This window comes from Dromiciops gliroides, chromosome 3 (genome assembly GCF_019393635.1).
Source record: "Dromiciops gliroides isolate mDroGli1 chromosome 3, mDroGli1.pri, whole genome shotgun sequence".
Taxonomy (NCBI): Eukaryota; Metazoa; Chordata; class Mammalia; order Microbiotheria; family Microbiotheriidae; genus Dromiciops; species Dromiciops gliroides.
This window is the reverse complement of record NC_057863.1, coordinates 636987789-637007516: the sequence shown is the minus strand read 5'-3', so window position 1 is coordinate 637007516 and position 19728 is coordinate 636987789. Positions and strand designations below refer to the sequence as shown.

The window sequence follows — 19728 nt, the reverse complement described above, 5'->3', positions numbered from 1 at the left end:
AGTCTGTGTGGCTGAGGAAGATGATTGAGCCAGTGGCATCTCCTAGATTCTCCCCAACATCAGGAGGAGGTGAGTAAGAGCAGGAGGGGTTCAATGTCATGCTCTTCCTCTTAATGCCTCTTCCCTCCCTCTACCCAACTGCCATGAGAGGAGCCCAAGGGATGCCTCCCTCAACCTCACCAGAAGCAGTGGCTATAAACTTTGAAGAGGCAGATTTTAGCTCAGTGTAATGAACAGTTGAAAGGCAGCTTGCTTTAGAGAAAATGAATCCCCAACACCTGCGAGCTGTGTAACCACAGGCAAGCCAAACTCTCAGAGTCCTAAGCCAGTGTCCTCAAAGCTATTTTGACAATGGAACACAATCAGTAAAACATGTTGCTCATTTATAAATTATATACAGGCATTATTGTACTAATGTGTTACATTATTAAAATACACAAAATAGACATTAGAAAAGATAAAGAGGAAATAAATAATTTAAAATATTTTACCTTATTTATTTATTTATTTATTTATTTATTTATTTATTTATTTATTTATTTATTTATTTATTTATTTATTTATTTATTTTTGCTGGGCAATGGGGTTAAGTGACTTGCCCAGGGTCACATAGCTAGTAAGTCAAGTGTCTGAGGCTGGATTTGAACTCAGGTAGCCTGAATCCAAGGCCGGTTCTTTATCCACTGTGCCACCTAGCCGCCCCGCTTTACCTTATTTATTAATGGCCCAAAACTTTTTTTGCTCTCACTAAAACATCAATTTTATTTTATTTTATTTTTTTGTTTATTTTTTTTGTGGGGCAATGAGGGTTAATTGACTTGCTCAAGGTCACACAGCTAGGTATCAAGCATCTGAGGCCACATTTCAACTCAGGTCCTCCTGAATCCAAGGCAGGTGCTTTATTCAATGCCACACCTAGGTGTCCCCAAGAATGCCTTATTATTTTTAAATGCTGTGTATATTCACATAGGGCAGACATAAATAATAATAACAATCATTTTTTCAGCTAATTTGATTTTTTTGTTGTGACATTTAATTTTTATCTGACTCTTCATGACCCTCATGAGGTTTTATTGGCAAAGATGCTGGAGTGGTTTGCCATTTCCTTTTCCAGCTCATTTTATAGATGAGAAAACTGACATAAACAGGGCGAAGTGACTTGCCCAGGGCCACATAACTAGGAAGTGTCTGAGGCTAGATTTGAACTCAAAAAGATGAGTCTTCCTGACTTTAAGCCCAATGTGCTTCCCACAGTACCACCTAGCTACCCCACAATTTAATTTATGTAGTTAAACAAATGTGATATAGGTACACAAATGTGAAAGGTACACAAAACAGTAATGATATGTCACATAAGTCAAGGTGCATTTTCATATTAATCAAACTAATCAATTGTAGGATTGAAAGTGACCTTCTGAGTTTATTAGTATAGGAATGAAGGAGAGGAAATAACATTTATCTAGCACCTTCTATGTGCCAGCCACCGTACTAAGCTCTGTACAAATATTAACTCATTTGATCCTCACAGCAACCCTGGGACAGAAGTGCTATTATTATCCTCATTTAATTATAAACCAAGGAAACTCATTTAATTATAAATTCATGAAACTGAGGCAAATGGAAGTTAAATGACTTGCCCAGGGTCATACAGCTAGGAAGTATCTGAGGTTTCATTCGAACTCAGGTCTTCCTGACTCCAGGCCCAGCTCTCTGTGCACTCTGACGCCACCTAGCTCCAAGGTGAGGAAATTTCCACTATCAATGCAATCCCATCTCAGCAATTTGCAGGATTAAAACAGTTACCTCTTGCACTTAAAGGCTTTGACCAAGAGGCAAACCAGGTCTTCTTGGTTCCAAGGCCAGCTCTCTATTTACTATGTCACACTGCTTCTCCTACCTTTTGCTGCTCCTTGTATGGTCTCTTTGAAGGGGTTATTTCAGTTCATACTTTATTTGAAATTATGTATTGGTACCATTGCATTTTAATTAATTAATTTATTTATTTATTATTTATTTATTTTTTTCAGGGCAATGGGGGTTAAGTGACTTGCCCAGGGTCACACAGCTAGTAAGTGTCAAGTGTCTGAGGCCGGATTTGAACTCAGGTACTCCTGAATCCAGGGCCGGTGTTTTATCCACTGCGCCACCTAGCTGCCCCTGTACCATTGCATTTTGATGGCATATCTGGCTTTTTACAATTATGTCCCAACTAGAATGGACTAGGAGCTATCCTGCAAACTCAATCTACTATCTCCCACTTCTGTGTATTTCTGCTGCCTCTCTGCTGTACCTGGAATGTCTTCCTTCTTCATCTCAACATCATGGAAAATTTCTTTCCCCTCCAGCTTTAGCATATCAGCTAATCTCTGATATGCCACATTGTAAGCCTCTCCCACCTAAATTTGTTTTGGAGCTCTTTGCATCTCAACCACAGTTTCATCGAAACCCACCCCTGCATTACAGTTATTTGTGTACTTGTCCCAACTGGTAATCTCCAACAGGGCAGGGATCATATCCTTTTCTTTATGGTATCATTGCTTTTTTTTTTTCGTGAGGCAGTTGGGGTTAAGTGACTTGCCCAGAGTCACACAGCTAGTAAGTGTTAAGTGTCTGAGGCCGGATTTGAACTCAGGTACTCCTGACTCCAGGGCCAGTGCTCTATCCACTGTACCACCTAGCTGCCCCGGTATTGTTGCTTAATCAAGAAGCATGTGTGGAGCCTGCTGTTGGTCAAAAGCTTTCCTTCAGCTTCCTTATTTGTCAGCAAAGAAGGGGAAAGTGAAATATGCAGCTGAGAGGGCAACAGCAGGGAACCCGAGCCAGTGAACTTCTCAGGTATGTGGTTTCCCAAAGCTCTCCCAACAGGCACCCACCCTCTGCCTCCAGTTCACATTGTTAGGAATTGAAACTAACCCTGCTTTGGTGTTGAGTGGAAATTGTTGGCCCCAGGTCTAGATATTACAAATGTTTTCCTGTCTTCTTCCTTTATATCTCAGGGCCCCTCTCCAAGTCAGGCTAGGGGAACGGAAAAGTGAAGAAGACCTACACAGTGCCCATGCCTGAGGTCCGTTCTGCTCAAGAGAATGTACCTTAAGTTAATTGGTGAGTAGTGAGATAAGAAAACTTTCAAGGATCATAAGATCACAGACATAAAGAAGGATCATAGACATATTCCAAACCCCTCAATTTACAGAATAGGAAACCATGTCCCAATCAAGTTAAGTGAATTGTCCAAGGTCACAGTGGTAGTATCGCCAGAGGTGGAATTTGAATCCAGGACCTTTTACTTCAGAGCCAATACCTTTTCTATTATATGACACTATCCTCCAGGGGAGAGAGAAGCCTTGATCTCTTCTAATTGAATAAATTGCATATGTCCACCTTGAATTTCAGTAAACTCTCTACTCCAAGGAAACCCAAGACAGCATGGCACCATGGGAAGAGGGCTGGGTTTAGACCCAAACAAACTGGGTTTGAATTCTAGCTCTGTCACTGACTACCTGTATCATGTCCCTGGTTCTCAGTTTGCTCATCTGTAAAATGAGGGGTGTGACAAGTAAAACCAAATGTGTGGTTGTCTTAAATTAGAAGCTTTAGCACCAGTTTGGGGGCATTAAGCATTTATTAAAGAGTAAAGAGAGAACATGTGGAGTTCAGAAAGTTAAGAAACCTATCTACCCTAGAAGAGAGATAAGGGTTCAGCCTGGCCTGGTTCTTCTCACAAGTTCTCCACCACAAACTTGTTCAAGCAAAGAACTCCCAGTCCAAACTCCCTCTGCTTCCTGGAGGAGAGGCCGTCCTTCCACCCTGCTTCAAGCTATTTTGCTAGCACCACCCAAATCCATTGGTTCACTGGACTTGAGGGTGGTCCTGTGTAGATGTCATAGTCCACAGTCTCTGAGAACACTCCCTCTGTGAAGTCAGGCAGGTATGGTTCCCTTCCCTTCCCTTCCCTTCCCTTCCCTTCCCTTCCCTTCCCTTCCCTTCCCTTCCCTTCCCTTCCCTTCCCTTCCCTTCCCTTCCCTTCCCTTCCCTTCCCTTCCCTTCCCTTCCCTTCCCTTCCCTTCCCTTCCCTTCCCTTCCCTTCCCTTCCCTTCCCTTCCCTTCCCTTCCCTTCCCTTCCCTTCCCTTCCCTTCCCTTCCCTTCCCTTCCCTTGTGAGGCAATTGGGGTTAAGTGACTTGCCCAGGGTCACACAGCTAGTAAATGTTAAGTGTCTGAGGCCGGATTTTCAGGTCCTCCTGAATCCAGGACCAGTGTTCTATCCACTGTGCCACCTAGCCCCAAGCCAATTATTTCTTACAGGAGATTAGAATAAATGGTCTCTGAGCTGCCTTACAACTTGAGATCCATAATCTTGTGACATCAATAAACTTTTATCAGGACCAGAAGCCCAGGGAAGGGGGCGGGGTGGGCGTCTGCTGCAGTTTCCTGCTTCAATAGTACTTGAACAGGGGGCAGCTAGGTGGCGCAGTGGATAGAGCACTGGCCCTGAATTCAAGAGGACCTGAGTTCAAATCTGACCTCAGACACTTGACACTTACTAGCTGTGTGACCCTGGGCAAGTCACTTAACCCTCATTGCCTGGCCAAAAAAAAAAAAAAAAAAACCACCACCACCACCAACAAAAACAAATAAAAGTAACTAGGTTTAAAAAAAAAAATTAGTACTTGAACAGACCCCACTGCTCTGATTCCCAGTAGGGAGCTACTGTTAGTCCACTTCCAACTTTCACTTTCATGACCCAACACTTCTTTCATCCTTTGCTCTAGCAACAGCTGCCAAATCTCCTAGTTCCAAGTTTAGGGATCTCTACTAATCATGGAAGCATTCCCCAAAGCACAAAATCACAGAGCATTACTGACCACCCAACTCCTATTTTACTAAGGGTCCTCTCTATGTACAAATAGTCTTTCAGATTCAAGTCAAGCCAAGAAGCAGTTCCTATGAGCCAGTCACTGTGCTAAGTTCTAGGAATACCAATACAAGCAGAAAGACAGTCACTGCCCTCAGAGAGCTTCCATTCTTTTGGGGAAAGATAGCACTTCAAAGGGAGCTGCAAGTTGAGGTAAGTGTGGGGAAAGTATCTGGGTGAGAACATGGTGGAAAAATCTGGGGAGTCAGGAGTGGAGCCTGGAGAGGATGAAGACAGGCCTGACTGGGCATTTTCTTTAAAATGCATGTGATGGGAGGGACTGACCAATCAGAGAAAGGGGCCACAGGGGCATAGAGTACTTCCAGTGTGAGGAGACCAAGGGTGGAGATTTTACTTGAAGAACTATAGTGAGAGAGAAACCGCTGCATCCCAAGACAGTTCATTCTATCTCTAATTGTTGGAAAGTCTGCCCTTTTATGAAGCTTAAATCTTCCTCTTTATAACCTCCTCCCCATTACTGAGTTCCAAGCAAGACAAGATTCCTTCCTATTCCACATGATAGAATTCAAATACAGGAAGACATCCCACTCCCTTACCCACCTCAACATCCTGCCCTCCATTCCTCTCCTGGATTTGCTTTGGGTTCTCTGGATTTTGGCACCATGCTGCTTTGCTCATACCTTCCCATCCTACACACACACAGACACACAGACACACACACACTCATGCAAGCATGAACACATGTGCCCACACGCCCACCCCTGGCCCCTCTCCCACTTTGAATCCAGGGCCAGTGCTCTATCCACTGCACCACCTACCTGCCCCCCATACCTAGAATATTAATTCAGCACATTCCACTTCTCTCCTGGAAGAAAATATTCATTATTGACAGGAGCAAGGGCTTCTGAGTCATTCACAAGCTCTTTTGTTTCTCAAACCTGAACCATCTTTTCTAATGTATTTTTCACCAGCTTCCTCTGTATCCAACATCTCAATGAAGTCACAGTAAATCAAAATGTATCCTCTCTTAGTTTAAAGAATCCTGAGAGGGTTTTGATAAGATTTCTTGACATCATCTTATTCAATATTTGTTGGGGTATAAGCTATGATTTTCTACTGGTCTTCTTGGGGAGGCAGTACAGTATAATGTAAAGTGCACTGTATCTGGGGTCAGAAGACCTGGGTTTAAATCTTGTTTTGGTTTTGGGCAAGCCTCGGAACCTCTGTTTCTTCATCCGAAAAATTAGAAAATTATACTAGATTGTCTCTGAAGGTCCTTGCAACTGTTAGGCTATGGACTCAGGATTTTGGGAAAGTCATTTAACTTCCTGGGGCTTCAGTTTCCATACTTGAGAGATGAAGGAGTTGGACTAGATTACTGCTGTCAAATTCAAATAAAAATGGGGCCACTAAACTGTTTAAAAGGATCCTTATGGTGCCATATTGACTTGGAAAACCACATATTATCATTATCAAGGTTCTATTGTATTTTTTCCACTGGAGAAAGAAAGGTCAAACCACTTCAGTATGTTTGCCAGGAAAGACCCATGGACAGTGTGGTCCATGGGATCACAAAGAGTCAGATACAACTGAACAACAACTTTGTATTTTTTTTTTTTTTACCAATTTTGTTAAATATTTCCCAGTTATATTTTAATCTGGTTCAGGCTGCACTTGAGAGTGTTATGGGTGGCATGTTTGATGCCTCTGAGCTAGACAGTCTCTGAAGCTCCTACCAACAGTGCATGAGTGTCTCAATTTCCTCACATTCCCTCCAACATTTGTCATTTTCCTTCTCTGTCATATTAGCCAATCTTAGAGATATGGAGTGGTATTTCAGAATCGTTTTAATTTGCATTTTTCTAATCAATAGTAATTTAGAGCATTTTTTCCATATGATTATAGACTGATTACTTTGCTTATAACCTCTGACCTTTTATCAATTAGGAAATCATTTTTATTTTTATAAATTTGACTCAGTTCAATATATATTAGAAAAATGAGGCCTTTATCAGAAAAACTTACTATAATTTTTTCAGTTATGATTACTGTGTATTTCTCTATATACTATTTCCCCTCCTCTTTATCCTACTCACTTGTTCCTTTGACTTTCTCCATCTTCAAAAGTATTTTATTTCTGACTATGGTTTCCCCCAACCTGCCCTCTTTTTCTTCTATCAGCCCCATGCCTCTTATCTCCTTTCCCTCCTACTTTTTTTCCCTCCTACTTTTTTGTAGGGTAAGATAGATTTCTATACCTGAGTGTGTATGTTATTTTCCCTTTGAGTCAATTCCCATGAGAGTAAGGTTCAAGCATTTCCCCTTACTTCTCTCATCTTCTCCTCCCCTGTAAAAACTGTTTCATGCTTGTTTTATGTGAGATAATTTAGCCCATTCTACTGCTTCCTTCCCACTTCTCCCAGTGTATTAATCTTTCTCTCTCCCTTTATTTTTAGATGTCATCCTATCATATTCAACTCATTCCCATTCCATCTGTCTACATATCTTCAATCTGTCCTAATAAGGGTTATAAGTATCATCTTCCCAGGTAGGAATTTAAACAGTCTAACTTAATTGAATCCCTTATGATTTCTCTTTCTTGTTTACTTTTTTATATTTCTCTTGAGTATTATATATATATTTTCGGGGCAATGAGGGTTAAGTGACTTGCCCAGGGTCACACAGCTAGTGTCAAGTGTCTGAGGCCAGAATTGAACTCAGGTTCTCCTGAATCCAAGGCTAGTGCTTTATCCACTGCACCATCTAGCTGCCCCCGAGTATTATATTTGAAAGTCATATTTTTTTTCCTATTCAGGTCTGGTCTTTCCATCAGGAATGCTGTAAAGTCCTCCATTTCATTAAATATCCATTCTTTTCTCCTGAAGGATTATACTCAGTTTTGCTGGGTAGGTGATTCTTGGTTGTAATTCCTAGTCCTCTGTCCTCCAGAACATAATATTCTAAGCCCCCTGATTCTTTAATTTAGAAGTTGCTAAATCTCGTGTTATCCTGACTGTGGCTCCATGATATTTGAATTTTTGCTTTCTGGCTACTTGCAATATTTTCTCCTTGACCTGTGAGATCTGGAATTCTGCTATAATATTCCTGGGAGTTTTTATTTTGTGATCTCTTTCAGGAAGTTATTGGTAGATTTAAAAAAAAATTCATATTTTACCCACTGTTTCTAGAACATCAGGGTAGTTTTCCTTGATAAATTCTTGAAAGATGATGTCTAGGCTTTTATTTTTTTGATCATGGCTTTTAGGGAGACCAATAATTCGTAAATTAGCTCTCCTGGACTTATTTTCCAAGTCAGTTGTTTTTCCAATGAGATATTTCACATTTTTTTCTGTATTTCATTAGCTTCCATTTGCCCAATTCTAATTTTTTAAGGAATTATTTTCTTCAGTGAGCTTTTGTACCTCCTTTTCTGTTATGCCAATTCTACTTTTGTAAGGAGTTCTTTTGTTCACTGAATTTTTTAAACATTTTTTCACATGTGGACAATTTTGTTTCTAAAAGCATTCTCCTATTTAGTAGATTTTGTGCCTCTCATGCCATTTGGCCTATTCAGTTTTTGAAGGCATTATTTTCTTCAGTATTTCTTTGTGCCTCCTTTACTAAGCTGTTGGCTCTTTTTTTATCACTCATTTCTTTTCCCAATTTTTCCCCTCCCTCTCTTATTTGATTTCTAAAACCTTTCTGAGTTTTTTCAGGAATTCTTTTTGGGCCCAAGACCAATTCACATATTTCTTAGAGGTTTTGGAATTAGCAGTTTTGTTTTTGCTATCTTTGTGTTTTGATCTTCCCTGTCACTATAGTATCTTTCTATTGTCAGATTGTTTTTGTTGTTGTTTGCTTATTTTCCCAGCCTATTTCTTGACTTTTAGCTTTCTGTGAAAGTTGGGCACTACTGTAGGAATGAAAAGGGCAGTATCCCAAGCTTTGTGTTTCTAATTCTAGGGGTCTGTAAGTTTTTAGTTCTTCCAAGGTGGTGATTTAAGGAGAGGTGTGTTTACTACTCTCCTGGCCTGTACTCTGGTCAATGAGTGACCATAAGCACTCTTTTGTTCTGGAGCTGTGACCAGATCTTTCTCTGCAGCTGAAAGCTCTGGTGTACTAGTGTTCCTCCTCACCCTGGGAATGTAACCCAGCTCTACATATGGGAAATACAACAAATTCCTGGCCTTAGTGCCACAAAAGGGACCCCTATAATCTCCTTCTGATCATTTGTTTGATGCCCTTAACATCTGTGGACTGAGAGCCCCAGAAGCTGCTGCTGCAGATTCAGTTGACCCCAAGATCTGCTGAGGTATTGTCATTCCATTGCCTGTGCTGGACTGTGCTCCATTCTCAATCTGGTGTGACAGATCTTTTCTGTTGATGTTCTAAGTTGTCTTGAACTAGGAAATTGTTTCACCCTGTGTTTTATCTCTGAAACTTCAGAATTCATTTTGGAGTATTTTAAAGTTGTTTGGAGGGAAATTTGGGAGAGAAATTCAACAGAGTTCCTGCATTTTTCTCCACCATCTTGGCTTTGTTTATTAACAGTTCATTTTCTAATAGGAAGTCATTTAATGTCACAAAGTACTCAATACTAATCTAAATTGTGTGGCATCTTTTAAAAAAATTCTTAATTATACTTTTTCACTAAATTTTTCTGAATCATACTATTTACTTTGCTTTGAATATTGGATGTATTTGTACTTACACCCTGTAATAATGTGTTGCACTTGTTCAAATGGCTAAATATGCCAATCTTTGTAGCCAAGTTATTATCACTTATATACTCACTCAAGTGAAAAAGATGGCTAGTAAAGAAGACAACCATTTTATCCAATCAAATAGATAATTCATATCCTGCCACCTAACATTTGTATGTTAGAAGTGTCATGTACTTGCTCCCTATCTTTCTGTATAAAATGATGAATAATCAAGAGTTAGAAAATTTTGATTTTATGACATTGATTATTTTGAAAACATTGTCTCACATGCTTGTAAGTTGTTGTGCCATTCTCTTTGATGTGGAAACTTGTTTGTGGATCATGCTATATTCAAAAAATAGTAATATTAATTCTTTTCAATAAATTAAACAGTGTCCCCAAATTTCCCAGTCATTGATTTTGCTTCATTTGTGTAAATTTCATCACAAGAGGACCATTTGATTTTGTTTTCTTTAATAATATTTAAATGTTTCCCTAGTTGTGTGTCCTCTTAACTGATGACAAAAAAGCATAAACTCTTCCACTTTACCATTCATGCTTAAATCTTACAAATACAATTAAAATCTCTAGGTTACAAACATTAGCTATGTTATCTAATTTCAAAAAGCGAATGTCACTTTTTTCTTAACCCATTCTACAATAATCAATTCAACATCATTGGACATATTATGTATCTGAGGAGACACTGTACTATTAGAAATAGGTATCATTTCTAACTTCTTAAAGGTGATGTATCCATACACTTGACAATTGTTTGGCACATGGCAAAATTAACTTTTATGAAATAGAATGGGCTTTCCCAATTTTTGTAATTTGTTAACTTACTAAATATGAAGTTTCAATTTCTTTTTCTACTCATTTGTTTATTCACAGAAATAAATGAATCTATTATGTTCTCAAATCTTGTTCTTTCCACTTAAAAACAACTAATAGGCTTATCAACATAGTTTTCATGTTTTGATTGTAAATGTCCAGACAAAAGAGGTTTCAATTTGCTATCTGGAAGAATTTCTCCATGAATTACACTTTGTAGTCATGGAGATTCACTATTTCCAAGTATTGAAAAAACTAAATTTAATGTATTATTTACTACATTTCTTCTTCTTTTTCATGCCTATCACAATTGAGATGTCTTGACCATTGTCGTGGAGTATTTCAGAATTGTGACCTATCAAATGTCTTTTGCTAATTTTCCTGATATTAATGTATTGAATCTAAATAATTTAAAATACCTCATTGACACATTTTTTCAAAATTCTTTTCCATACACTTTCCATCTTTATCCATCAATCCATTGGGACTGCTATAATTTTAAAAAATAGTTCTAAAAAAATTTAATATTTAATTCTCATTAAATATATAACAATACTTCAGTAATCCAATTGATACAAATTTGTTTTCCTCCATGTGACTGTTTCATGATAACAGGCAGGCCTTAGGATATTAACCTATACCTAGAAACTATTGTTACTGGTATATATACACACTCTCAGAAGATATGACTTCTGAACATGAATAGTCAATTACTAAATAAAAATGTATACATTTCTAGTAGCTAATGACTACTGCTATATTAAATGGTAAATATACATTGAATTCATTAAACACTTGTTAAGCACCAACTATGTGCCAGTTATTGTGCTAAGTACTAAAGATACAAATAAGACAAAGAAATACAGTGCCTGTCCTCATGGAGGTTACAGTATAATGAGGGGAGAAAACACAAAAGGACACTGGAAGTGTGGGAAGACACCAAGGGGTATTTTGTTCCAAGTTCCAATCAAGCAGAGCTTCAGACAGAAAATGGAGAACTTAAAGTTCAATTACATAAACTAATCTTTCTAAGGAATGAATTGCATTAGACATGATTTTCTGCCTTTCTCTCACTATTATTCCAGCTATACTTTTACAGAAACTGCATTAAATAACTGACCAGTGTTACCAACCAGTTTATTTGAAAATCCACTAGATAGAATAGTAACTTAAGCAGATGATAAATTAAAATCAGAAAAATAGCCTTAATTCTGTAATGAGAGTCAATATAAGGTTTATTTTTGCAGAACATTTCTGATGGCACATGATGGTTTCAAGTTGATTTGTAATGTACATGTACAGTGATCATAGTTTCCAAATAGCCTGATTATATCTTGATATGGCTTGAGATATTGTTACCAGGCAATGGAAGGTAATATGGGAGCAACCCTGGTGCAACATACAGATTAGTAATGAGGGTGAGTGTATATCTGACAATCCATTGAGAATCAGTTACACTCAAATGTCAAACCATTGTTGTGGTTTGAAAACAATTTGATTACATGTCGAGAATTTCTAAAACACATTTCATTTAGTCAGAAGTGGTTAGAGTTTGATGTAATTGCTGCATACACACTGAAATTGTTGTATACATAATCATGATAGTTTTTATTTGCTGTAGAATCTAACCTATAAATTTTCAGTCATTGATATGCTTGTTGTCACTGAGGAAAAATATATTTGTAACATAATTGGACAATTATTTATTGCTCAGGATGCCATTAAAGAGTTTTTAGCATGAACCCATTGACCACTGTCAAGAGCCCTTTCAGAAACTTCTAACTAAGAACCACTGCTCTACCTATTTTGTTTTATAGGTGAAGAAACTGAGGCTCAGAGAGGTAAAGTGACCTATCCAAGGTAAAGCAACCAACAGAGAGTTGGATCTTTACCAATGCATGAATACACTTAGGAATATGTTAAAGAATACTGGTAAAGACTTCTTGAGGAAGGTGGGAGTTTTGATGAAATTTTAAAGAATCTAGGAAATACCTCATTGATATATTTTCAACATTCTTCATACACTTCCTGTCTTGATCCATCCATCAATTGGGACTGCTATAATAGAGATTCAGATGAGGGGCAGATCATTACAGGCTTGGGGGAAAAGTAGATGAAAATTCTCATATTTGGGAGATGGCATGACAAGCTCTGTTCCAGAATACACTGGTGCTGTGACTGATTCAGAGGCTGAGGGGTTATGTTCTTCTGGTATGGTGTGCCTGGAGTCTCTGTTGGCGTGATCACAAGGTTAGATTTTACTTGTAGTGCAGCATGGCCCCCTTTAATCAATCTATAGCTGGACAATAATCTCAGCCCATATTTTTGTGGGTTTTTCTGCTCCAGACGTTCTTTTATTGCTGTTTTTGGGGTAGTTGTATCAGAAACTCTGTGTGTTTAATGTCTTTCCTCCAGCATCTTGGCTCCACCACTCACCCCCACCCTGTTTTCTTTCCTAATTCTCATTTCTATGATCTCAGTTCCCTCCTCTTCTATCCCTTACCCAGTCTTTCCCTTACATTTCCCTCTTTCCAACTCCCAGATACTCATTGCCCCTTTTCTTCATTCCTTTCTCCTTAGATTCCCTCTTCCCAGTGCTTTAGGACAGAGCTCTGTTGGACTGCAGATCTTGAGAGCTTAAGCTCACAAAATAATAAATAAAATAACTATTTGGAGACTATTGTCGCGGAAAAAATTTTAAGTCCGACGGAAGAATGAAAATAACGAAGTTTCCAGGCTGAAGCAAATAGGTTTATTGAGAGAGGGCCAGTCCCTCAACGAAACCGGTCATCCAGGCTTTGGGCCTGAAAGACCCAGAAGTACAAACTACATAGGTTTATATACCCCGGGGGGCATTATCTAAAATTAGGACATAGTCTTGAGTAATAACAAGGGATCAGCACTATGATATCAATAGGGTGGATCATTGTTAGGCCAGTGTAAAGCGGCATGAACAGTAGGCCAGTGTAAAGCGGCGTGAACAGTATTACTGACCACCTACAGACCCTTTGACATTTCCTAGGGCGGATATCACAAGATCTACTACACTATGTCATAGGAAAATTGAGAAACATGGAAAAAGGACTTGACCTACTAACCTTATGCAATCTATATGAATCACAATTATTTTTTTTAATATATTGATTATTATTTTAATTAAAGCACTTAAAACTATAGTAAATCTCTTATAACTAAGGGACGGGGAAAATCTCACTCACACTATGGAATGATTAAGTGAGCACTTTTGATTTTGTAACCAACAGAAAGGTGGATTTTATAAGGGAAATGTGAGTAGATCCAATGTGAGCCACTCAGAGTGTTGAAGAACCTAACAGGAACAGGACAAATAGAGCAATCAAGATAGTAACCCAAGCTGAGTTAGAAAGAGCTAGCAGTGACTGGACAGGAGAGCTGCCCATGCTCTTTTGTTTGTTTGTTTGTTTGTTTGTTTTAGGCAATAGAGGTTAAATGACTTGCCAATGGTCACACAGCTAGTAAGTGTCAAGTGTCTGAGGCCAGATTTGAACTCAGGTCTTCCTGAATCCAGGGCCGGTGCTTTAACCACTGTGCCATCTAGCTGCCTCCATGATCTTTTGACTGAAGAAAGACTGAAGGTTTTTTGGAAACAGATGAATCCTGGTCTTCCCTTTTAATGTCCCATACAGTCTGAGAGACTACTTCTTCGAGTCTGAGAAGGAAAAGCAGAAAGGAAAGACAGGCTCTACAGATGCTTCCCTGTTAGAAGAAAGTGACTGGACACATGACTGGGAAGATGACACAACTCCTAAGAGCTTCACAATTTTCATGGAAATTGAAAGGAGTCTGAATATACAAAGGACATGGGTATAAGTAGTTTGTATTGGGATGATCTCAAAAAAAAAACAAATGAAGGTGAAGAAGGGGGAAGGGAGAAGGGAGAGGAAGAGCAGGGGAAATTATCTCACAAAAAAGAGAAGCACAATTCTCAGTAATATGATGCCCCAAGACAATTCTGAAGGACTTATAGTGAAAAAAATTTATCCACCTTCAGAGAAAGAGCTGATGGAGTCTGAACACAGATCAAAGCTAATTTTTAAAAAAACTTTATCTTCCTTGGTTTGTTTGGGATTTGGCTTGGGTTTTGATTATGTTTTGGTTGAATTAGTGATGTGTGATGATGGGAGGTTTGAAGGATGGTAAAGGGTTGGGTAGGAAAAGGCTTGTTCTGAGAAAGCAAAGTCTGTTGGGAACGACAGCTATGAATGGGACAGTTCTAGCTGGGTCCATTATATTCTGCCATTGGGATGTGTGAGTTGCTTCCCAGGCTCTATGAGAACACACACTCTTTCCCCACAGGTTTGGTGTGGATCCTACAGACCAGAGTACACCAGCCAGTCTATAAAGACAGATGTCCACAGTCCCCTGAAGTACAGGCAAGTAGAACACTCTGAACTCACCTGCTGAGGCCAAGGAAGCCAAATCTCTGAATGTCCCCAGCTGCTGGGACTTCTACAGTGCAACCCACTCCAAAGAAACCCCACTTATAAACCAGCCTTTCCTCTTTCCTGAGACAGACTGATTTTAAATGGGGTATACTTGAGTGATGCATTTGGGGAGGCTGTTTCTTCAACCCTCTCATGACTGGAACAAGGGAATCAGAAGGAAGTGGGAAAACAGGGAGTTAATTTACCAGCAGAGCTGGAACAAGGGCTGGCCAACAGAGCTTTGTCCTAGTGGGCTGGATTTAAAGTCTTCCAAATTTAAAGAGCATTTACTTTAGAGAGTAATAACAATACTCTCAACTCCTAAATACAGAAGAACAGTATTTAGTAGCAAATACAACTTAAATACAGTAGGACTCAGCAATAGTCTAATGAGAATAATTAAAAGAGGAACCCACCAGATGATAGGGCTGCCATGCCCTGGTAGAATTTGGGGTATACATACCCTGAGTATAAAATTTCCGATTACCACTCCACTTACCAGGGAGCACCAGCTCTCCATCGGCCTCACCCTATATGCTGTTGGCACACATGAAGAATGCCACACCATCCCTCAACTCATCACCTCCCCCTACCCCCATGAAGCTTACCACCCTAGATCCAGGACCACAGTCTTGATTTGGTGGGGGAAAGAAGGAGAATTGTATACATCTATGGGAGTATATTTTCCCCAGAGAAAATTGGCTTGCCCTTATTCTACCCTGCCACCAGTGTTCCCAAGGGACCCCCCACTATAGTCAGACCCAAGCTCTAGACCAGGGGTTCTTCATCCAGGGTTCACAGACCTCCAAGGGGTCCATAAATAAATCTTAGGGCATCCATGACTCAGAATGGGGAAAAATGTGGTGGTATTATTGACTCGTGTCTGACTCTTCATGACCCCATGGACCACAGCAGCCCAGCTCCTTCTATCCTCCGCTACCTCTCAAAGTCTGGCCAAGTTTATGGTCATTGTTTCCATGAAAAAAATAATATCTTTATTTTCACTAACCTTTCATTTCTTTGGAATCCTTTGTATTTTTGTGTATTTAAACACATGATTCCAAGCAAGGGTCCCCAGGCTTCCCCAGATTGCCAGAGGGGTCCATGATACCCAAAAGATGAAGGAGGCCTGCTCTAAACCTTGCCCTCCCCCCTCTCCCATCAAATGGGTGGGGCCCAGGCCTCAGGGCAAAGCAGGGATAGAAGAAGGAGCTTCAGTGTTCCTGTAGAGGCAGCAGAAAACTGTCAGGGCCAAGACACACCTTTCATTCCCCTCAGTGTACACCATTTAATATGTCAGACTTGTTTGCAGGTGGAATGGAAGTTCTGGGGTGCTGCAAATCTCTGGGTGTGATTTGTTTGTGTCTGGAAGGTGAGTCTGGGCCTGAATCATCATTTACCTCAAATGAAAAAAATTAGAGACATCAGGATGGTGTCAACCTGGGAATCAGGAAGACCAGGGTTCTGGTTGTCTGACCCTAAACAAGTCCTATAAACTCAGCACCTTCACCTCTCAATTAGAGAGAGTGGCAGGTTTGCATTGGTGAAAGGAGTTTGGGCACTGGGAGTTCCCCACTCAGGTCTAGACTAACGACCCAACAGTTGACATGTATAACATACCTTCAAGTCTGCAAAGCACTTTACCGATATCAGTTCATCTGAGCCCCAGCACAGTCCAATGGAGGAAGGTGCACTGAGCCTCATCATCTCCATTTTACAGGCAAAGAGACTGACTCTGACCGCATGAGCCAGAAGGAACCTCAGGGGCCAGAAGTCTGGACCCTCCCCCCAATTTCTAGATGATGAAGCTGAAGACTAGAGAGAGAGGAAGTGTCAGAGCCAGGATAGAATTTCTTACCTCTGAGGAAGATAGGGAAGGAAGGACAAAGAGAGAATTATGATGGGAAATGAAGGTGATATATAAATAAACGAGGTCAATAATACATAGTCTATATTTGAAAAGATGAAAATTAGATCTTGGATTAAACAGATCCTTGGACCACAAGGAAAGCAGCTCTTGTCTGTGTTCTTTGCTTTACCAGCTAGACTCTGGTCCCCTGTCCTCCTGAAAGCTCCCATTCTTTGTCTCTCTCATTTTGATTAAGCCATGCTGTGACCCTGAGCCCTGTCCAGTTTGGGAAGTCCCTGTGTCATATCAGAAAAATGAGTATTCTTCTAACAAAATGTATTGTGTACGTATGCTGGAGACTATTGCTTACTTTAAAAAAAATGTAAACTGAGAAATGTAGTTTTCTCCTTTTTTCTGTACTTGCAAATATGTATTTCAAGTCTAATTTGGAAGTGTTCGCCTTTTCCTTCTTATAGTGATACCAAGAAGCAGATCCCAGGCTCTGCTGAACTCTGGTCTGACGAAGGGGGCACAGTAGTCAGAGCCCTAGCTTTGAAGGCAAGAAGCCCCTGGGCTTAGATTCCCCTTCTAGCCCTTACCATCTGTGTGACAGTGGACCAGTCACTTAACCTTTCTGGGCCTCAATGTCCTCATCTGTAAAATAGGAGAGTTGTTGGGGGCAGCTAGATAGCGCAGTGGATAAAGCACCGGCCCTGGATTCAGGAGGACCTGAGTTCAAAACTGACCTCAGACACTTGACACTTACTAGCTGTGTGACCCTGGTCAAGTCACTTAACCCTCATTGCCCTGCAAAACAAAAACAAAAACAAAATAGGAGAGTTGCACTAGGTGATCTCAGAGGTCCCTTGTAATTCTAGAGCTGTGATGTTACCACCTCTGTAGACTACCATCCCCTGGGGAAAGTTCCCTTTGGTGGCTGCTCCCTTTGGTTTGTGGAGCATTGTGGAGGGAAAAAGAGGGGAACACTAATTCAGGCCCCAGCTTGTTGGAGCTGCCTCTGCTGGGCTTGATCTGGGCTTCCCCTCCACACTCTCCTTTGCATGTCAATGGGTGGGACCAAGAGGCAACTTCCTGGACCTTGTCTGGCAGCACTAAGTTTCTCATAAATGGAACCAGGGCAGTAGGAAGTGGAGTAGTTTGGCAAGCAGAGGGCCCAGACTGAAAAGTGTGTCTCTGTGACTTCTCTGCAGTCCCTTGGGTAAGTCACCTTAGCTGCTTACCCACAAACCCCCTTATAGTGTGAGCCCTTTGAGAGCAGGGACCTCTTTTGCCTTTTTTTCTATCTCCAGCCCTTATCTTGATGCCTGGAACACTTTTGTTGTTGTTGTTCAGTCATTTTCAGTGGTGTCTGACCATCCTTGAGCCCATTTTTTTTTTTTTTGGCAGTGATACTAGAGTGATTCGCCATTTCCTTCTCCAGTTCATGTTACAGAAGAGGAAACTGAGACAAACAGGGTCAAGTGACTTGTTCAGGGTCACACAACTAGTAAATGTTTGAGGCCAGATTTGAACTCAGGGCCTCCTGCCTCCTGAGGTTTTGCTTCATCCACTGTGCCATCTGGTTGTCTTCAAGTAAACCTGATCCCTAGGCTAAAGAAGTTGTGCATATTTTCAAGTTACAGCTTGCTTCCTCCTTTACAAATTCATTCTTATAGATATTTAGCAGTTGTAGCCTCCTACTGGGCTGAGAATGGTTGTTCATTCTGGAAAGGACTAAGTTTTGCCTGACTGCATATTTCCAGCAGTTTGTACTTTCACTTGCAATCTCTTCAAAGGTCTTGGTCAAAGAACAAACCAGGAACATCTTCTCTGGAGCTGGGGATTTGGCAAGACTTGCTTGCACAGAGATGGGAAACAGAGGCTGCTTTTTGGTATGAATCTGGGTCTGGGGACAGCTGGACAGGGACTGACTGCTCACCATCCCTGACCCTCCTGCTCCTCACCCTCCCTAAAAAGAGGAGGAAGGATTGCTGTAGCCTTCACTCAAGAAGTCAGGAAGGAGGATCCAGATGAAGATGTGAGTGAACTGGGGAGCCTCTCCCTGTTTTCTTCCCTTATTCTCATTTCTATGATCTTCCCAGTTCCCTCCTCTTTGTCCCTGTACCCAGCCTTTCCATTCCATTCCCCTCTTCCTAATTCCCTGATACCCAGTGACTCTTTCCCTCATTCCTGTCTCCTTAACTCCTTCCCACCCTCCCCATCACCCTAGACTGGACACAAAAGGAATCCAAAGTTCAGATTCTTTCTTCTTGAATTTAGAAGTGGGAGGAGTGGGACAAGAGTAGAGAGTGCTGGAGAAAAGTAGAAACTTTTGCAAGGAGATTTAGGTACTGTGTGGGAGGGAGAGACTATGGCATTTAGAAATTGTCCATGAAGAGGAGGAAGGGATTTCAGAGGCTAGGGAGTCCAACTTAAGAGGAATGAATAGCCTGAGAAAAAGAATTTCTCAGTGGTTAGTAATCAAATTATTAATTAGGTTAGTAAATAACAAATTGACGGTCAGTGGTTTCTCTGTGTAACCAAAGACAAAACCATGGGGATCCCTGAATGCTTAAATACCTTTGGAAAATCAACCTGATTGGTGAACAATTAATGAGGGGCTAGATTTTCAAATGAGGAGGTGGGTTGAATGCCTCCAGCACTTCCTGCTGAGAACACAGCTTGATAGCTGCCTCCAGCCATCTGGACAAAGGAATCCATCTCTACCCAAACTACTCTGGTTGGTTTTCTCCTTCATGAGCTGCATCCCCCTCAACTCTAATGGAGGGGTGCTGGGAAAGGGACTTAATGCTTTTGGGATGGAATTCACCTAGATTAGATTCTGTTTACACTCTACACAGAAGAAATATCTCTTGGTTAGGTAGGGTCCCACCTAAGATGCTGGAACAAGTTCTTGGAGGATTTGGGCGATCTCAGCTATCAACAATGTCCTTCAATATATAGAGCAATACAAAATGTAAAATAGATCATTTTGATTATATAA

At 40.5% G+C, this 19728-nt stretch overlaps 1 protein-coding gene across 1 annotated transcript in view; it reads left to right on the top strand.

The window, feature by feature from the left end:
* Positions 1-2785: 2785 nt before the first annotated feature.
* Positions 2786-19728, top strand: part of LOC122748179 (tumor necrosis factor receptor superfamily member 14-like) — a 39097-nt gene continuing 22154 nt past the window's right edge. The window contains exon 1 of the mRNA XM_043993863.1: positions 2786-2835. Within this exon, the coding sequence (XP_043849798.1) occupies positions 2786-2835 (50 nt within the window). The remainder of the gene's footprint in view (positions 2836-19728) is intronic.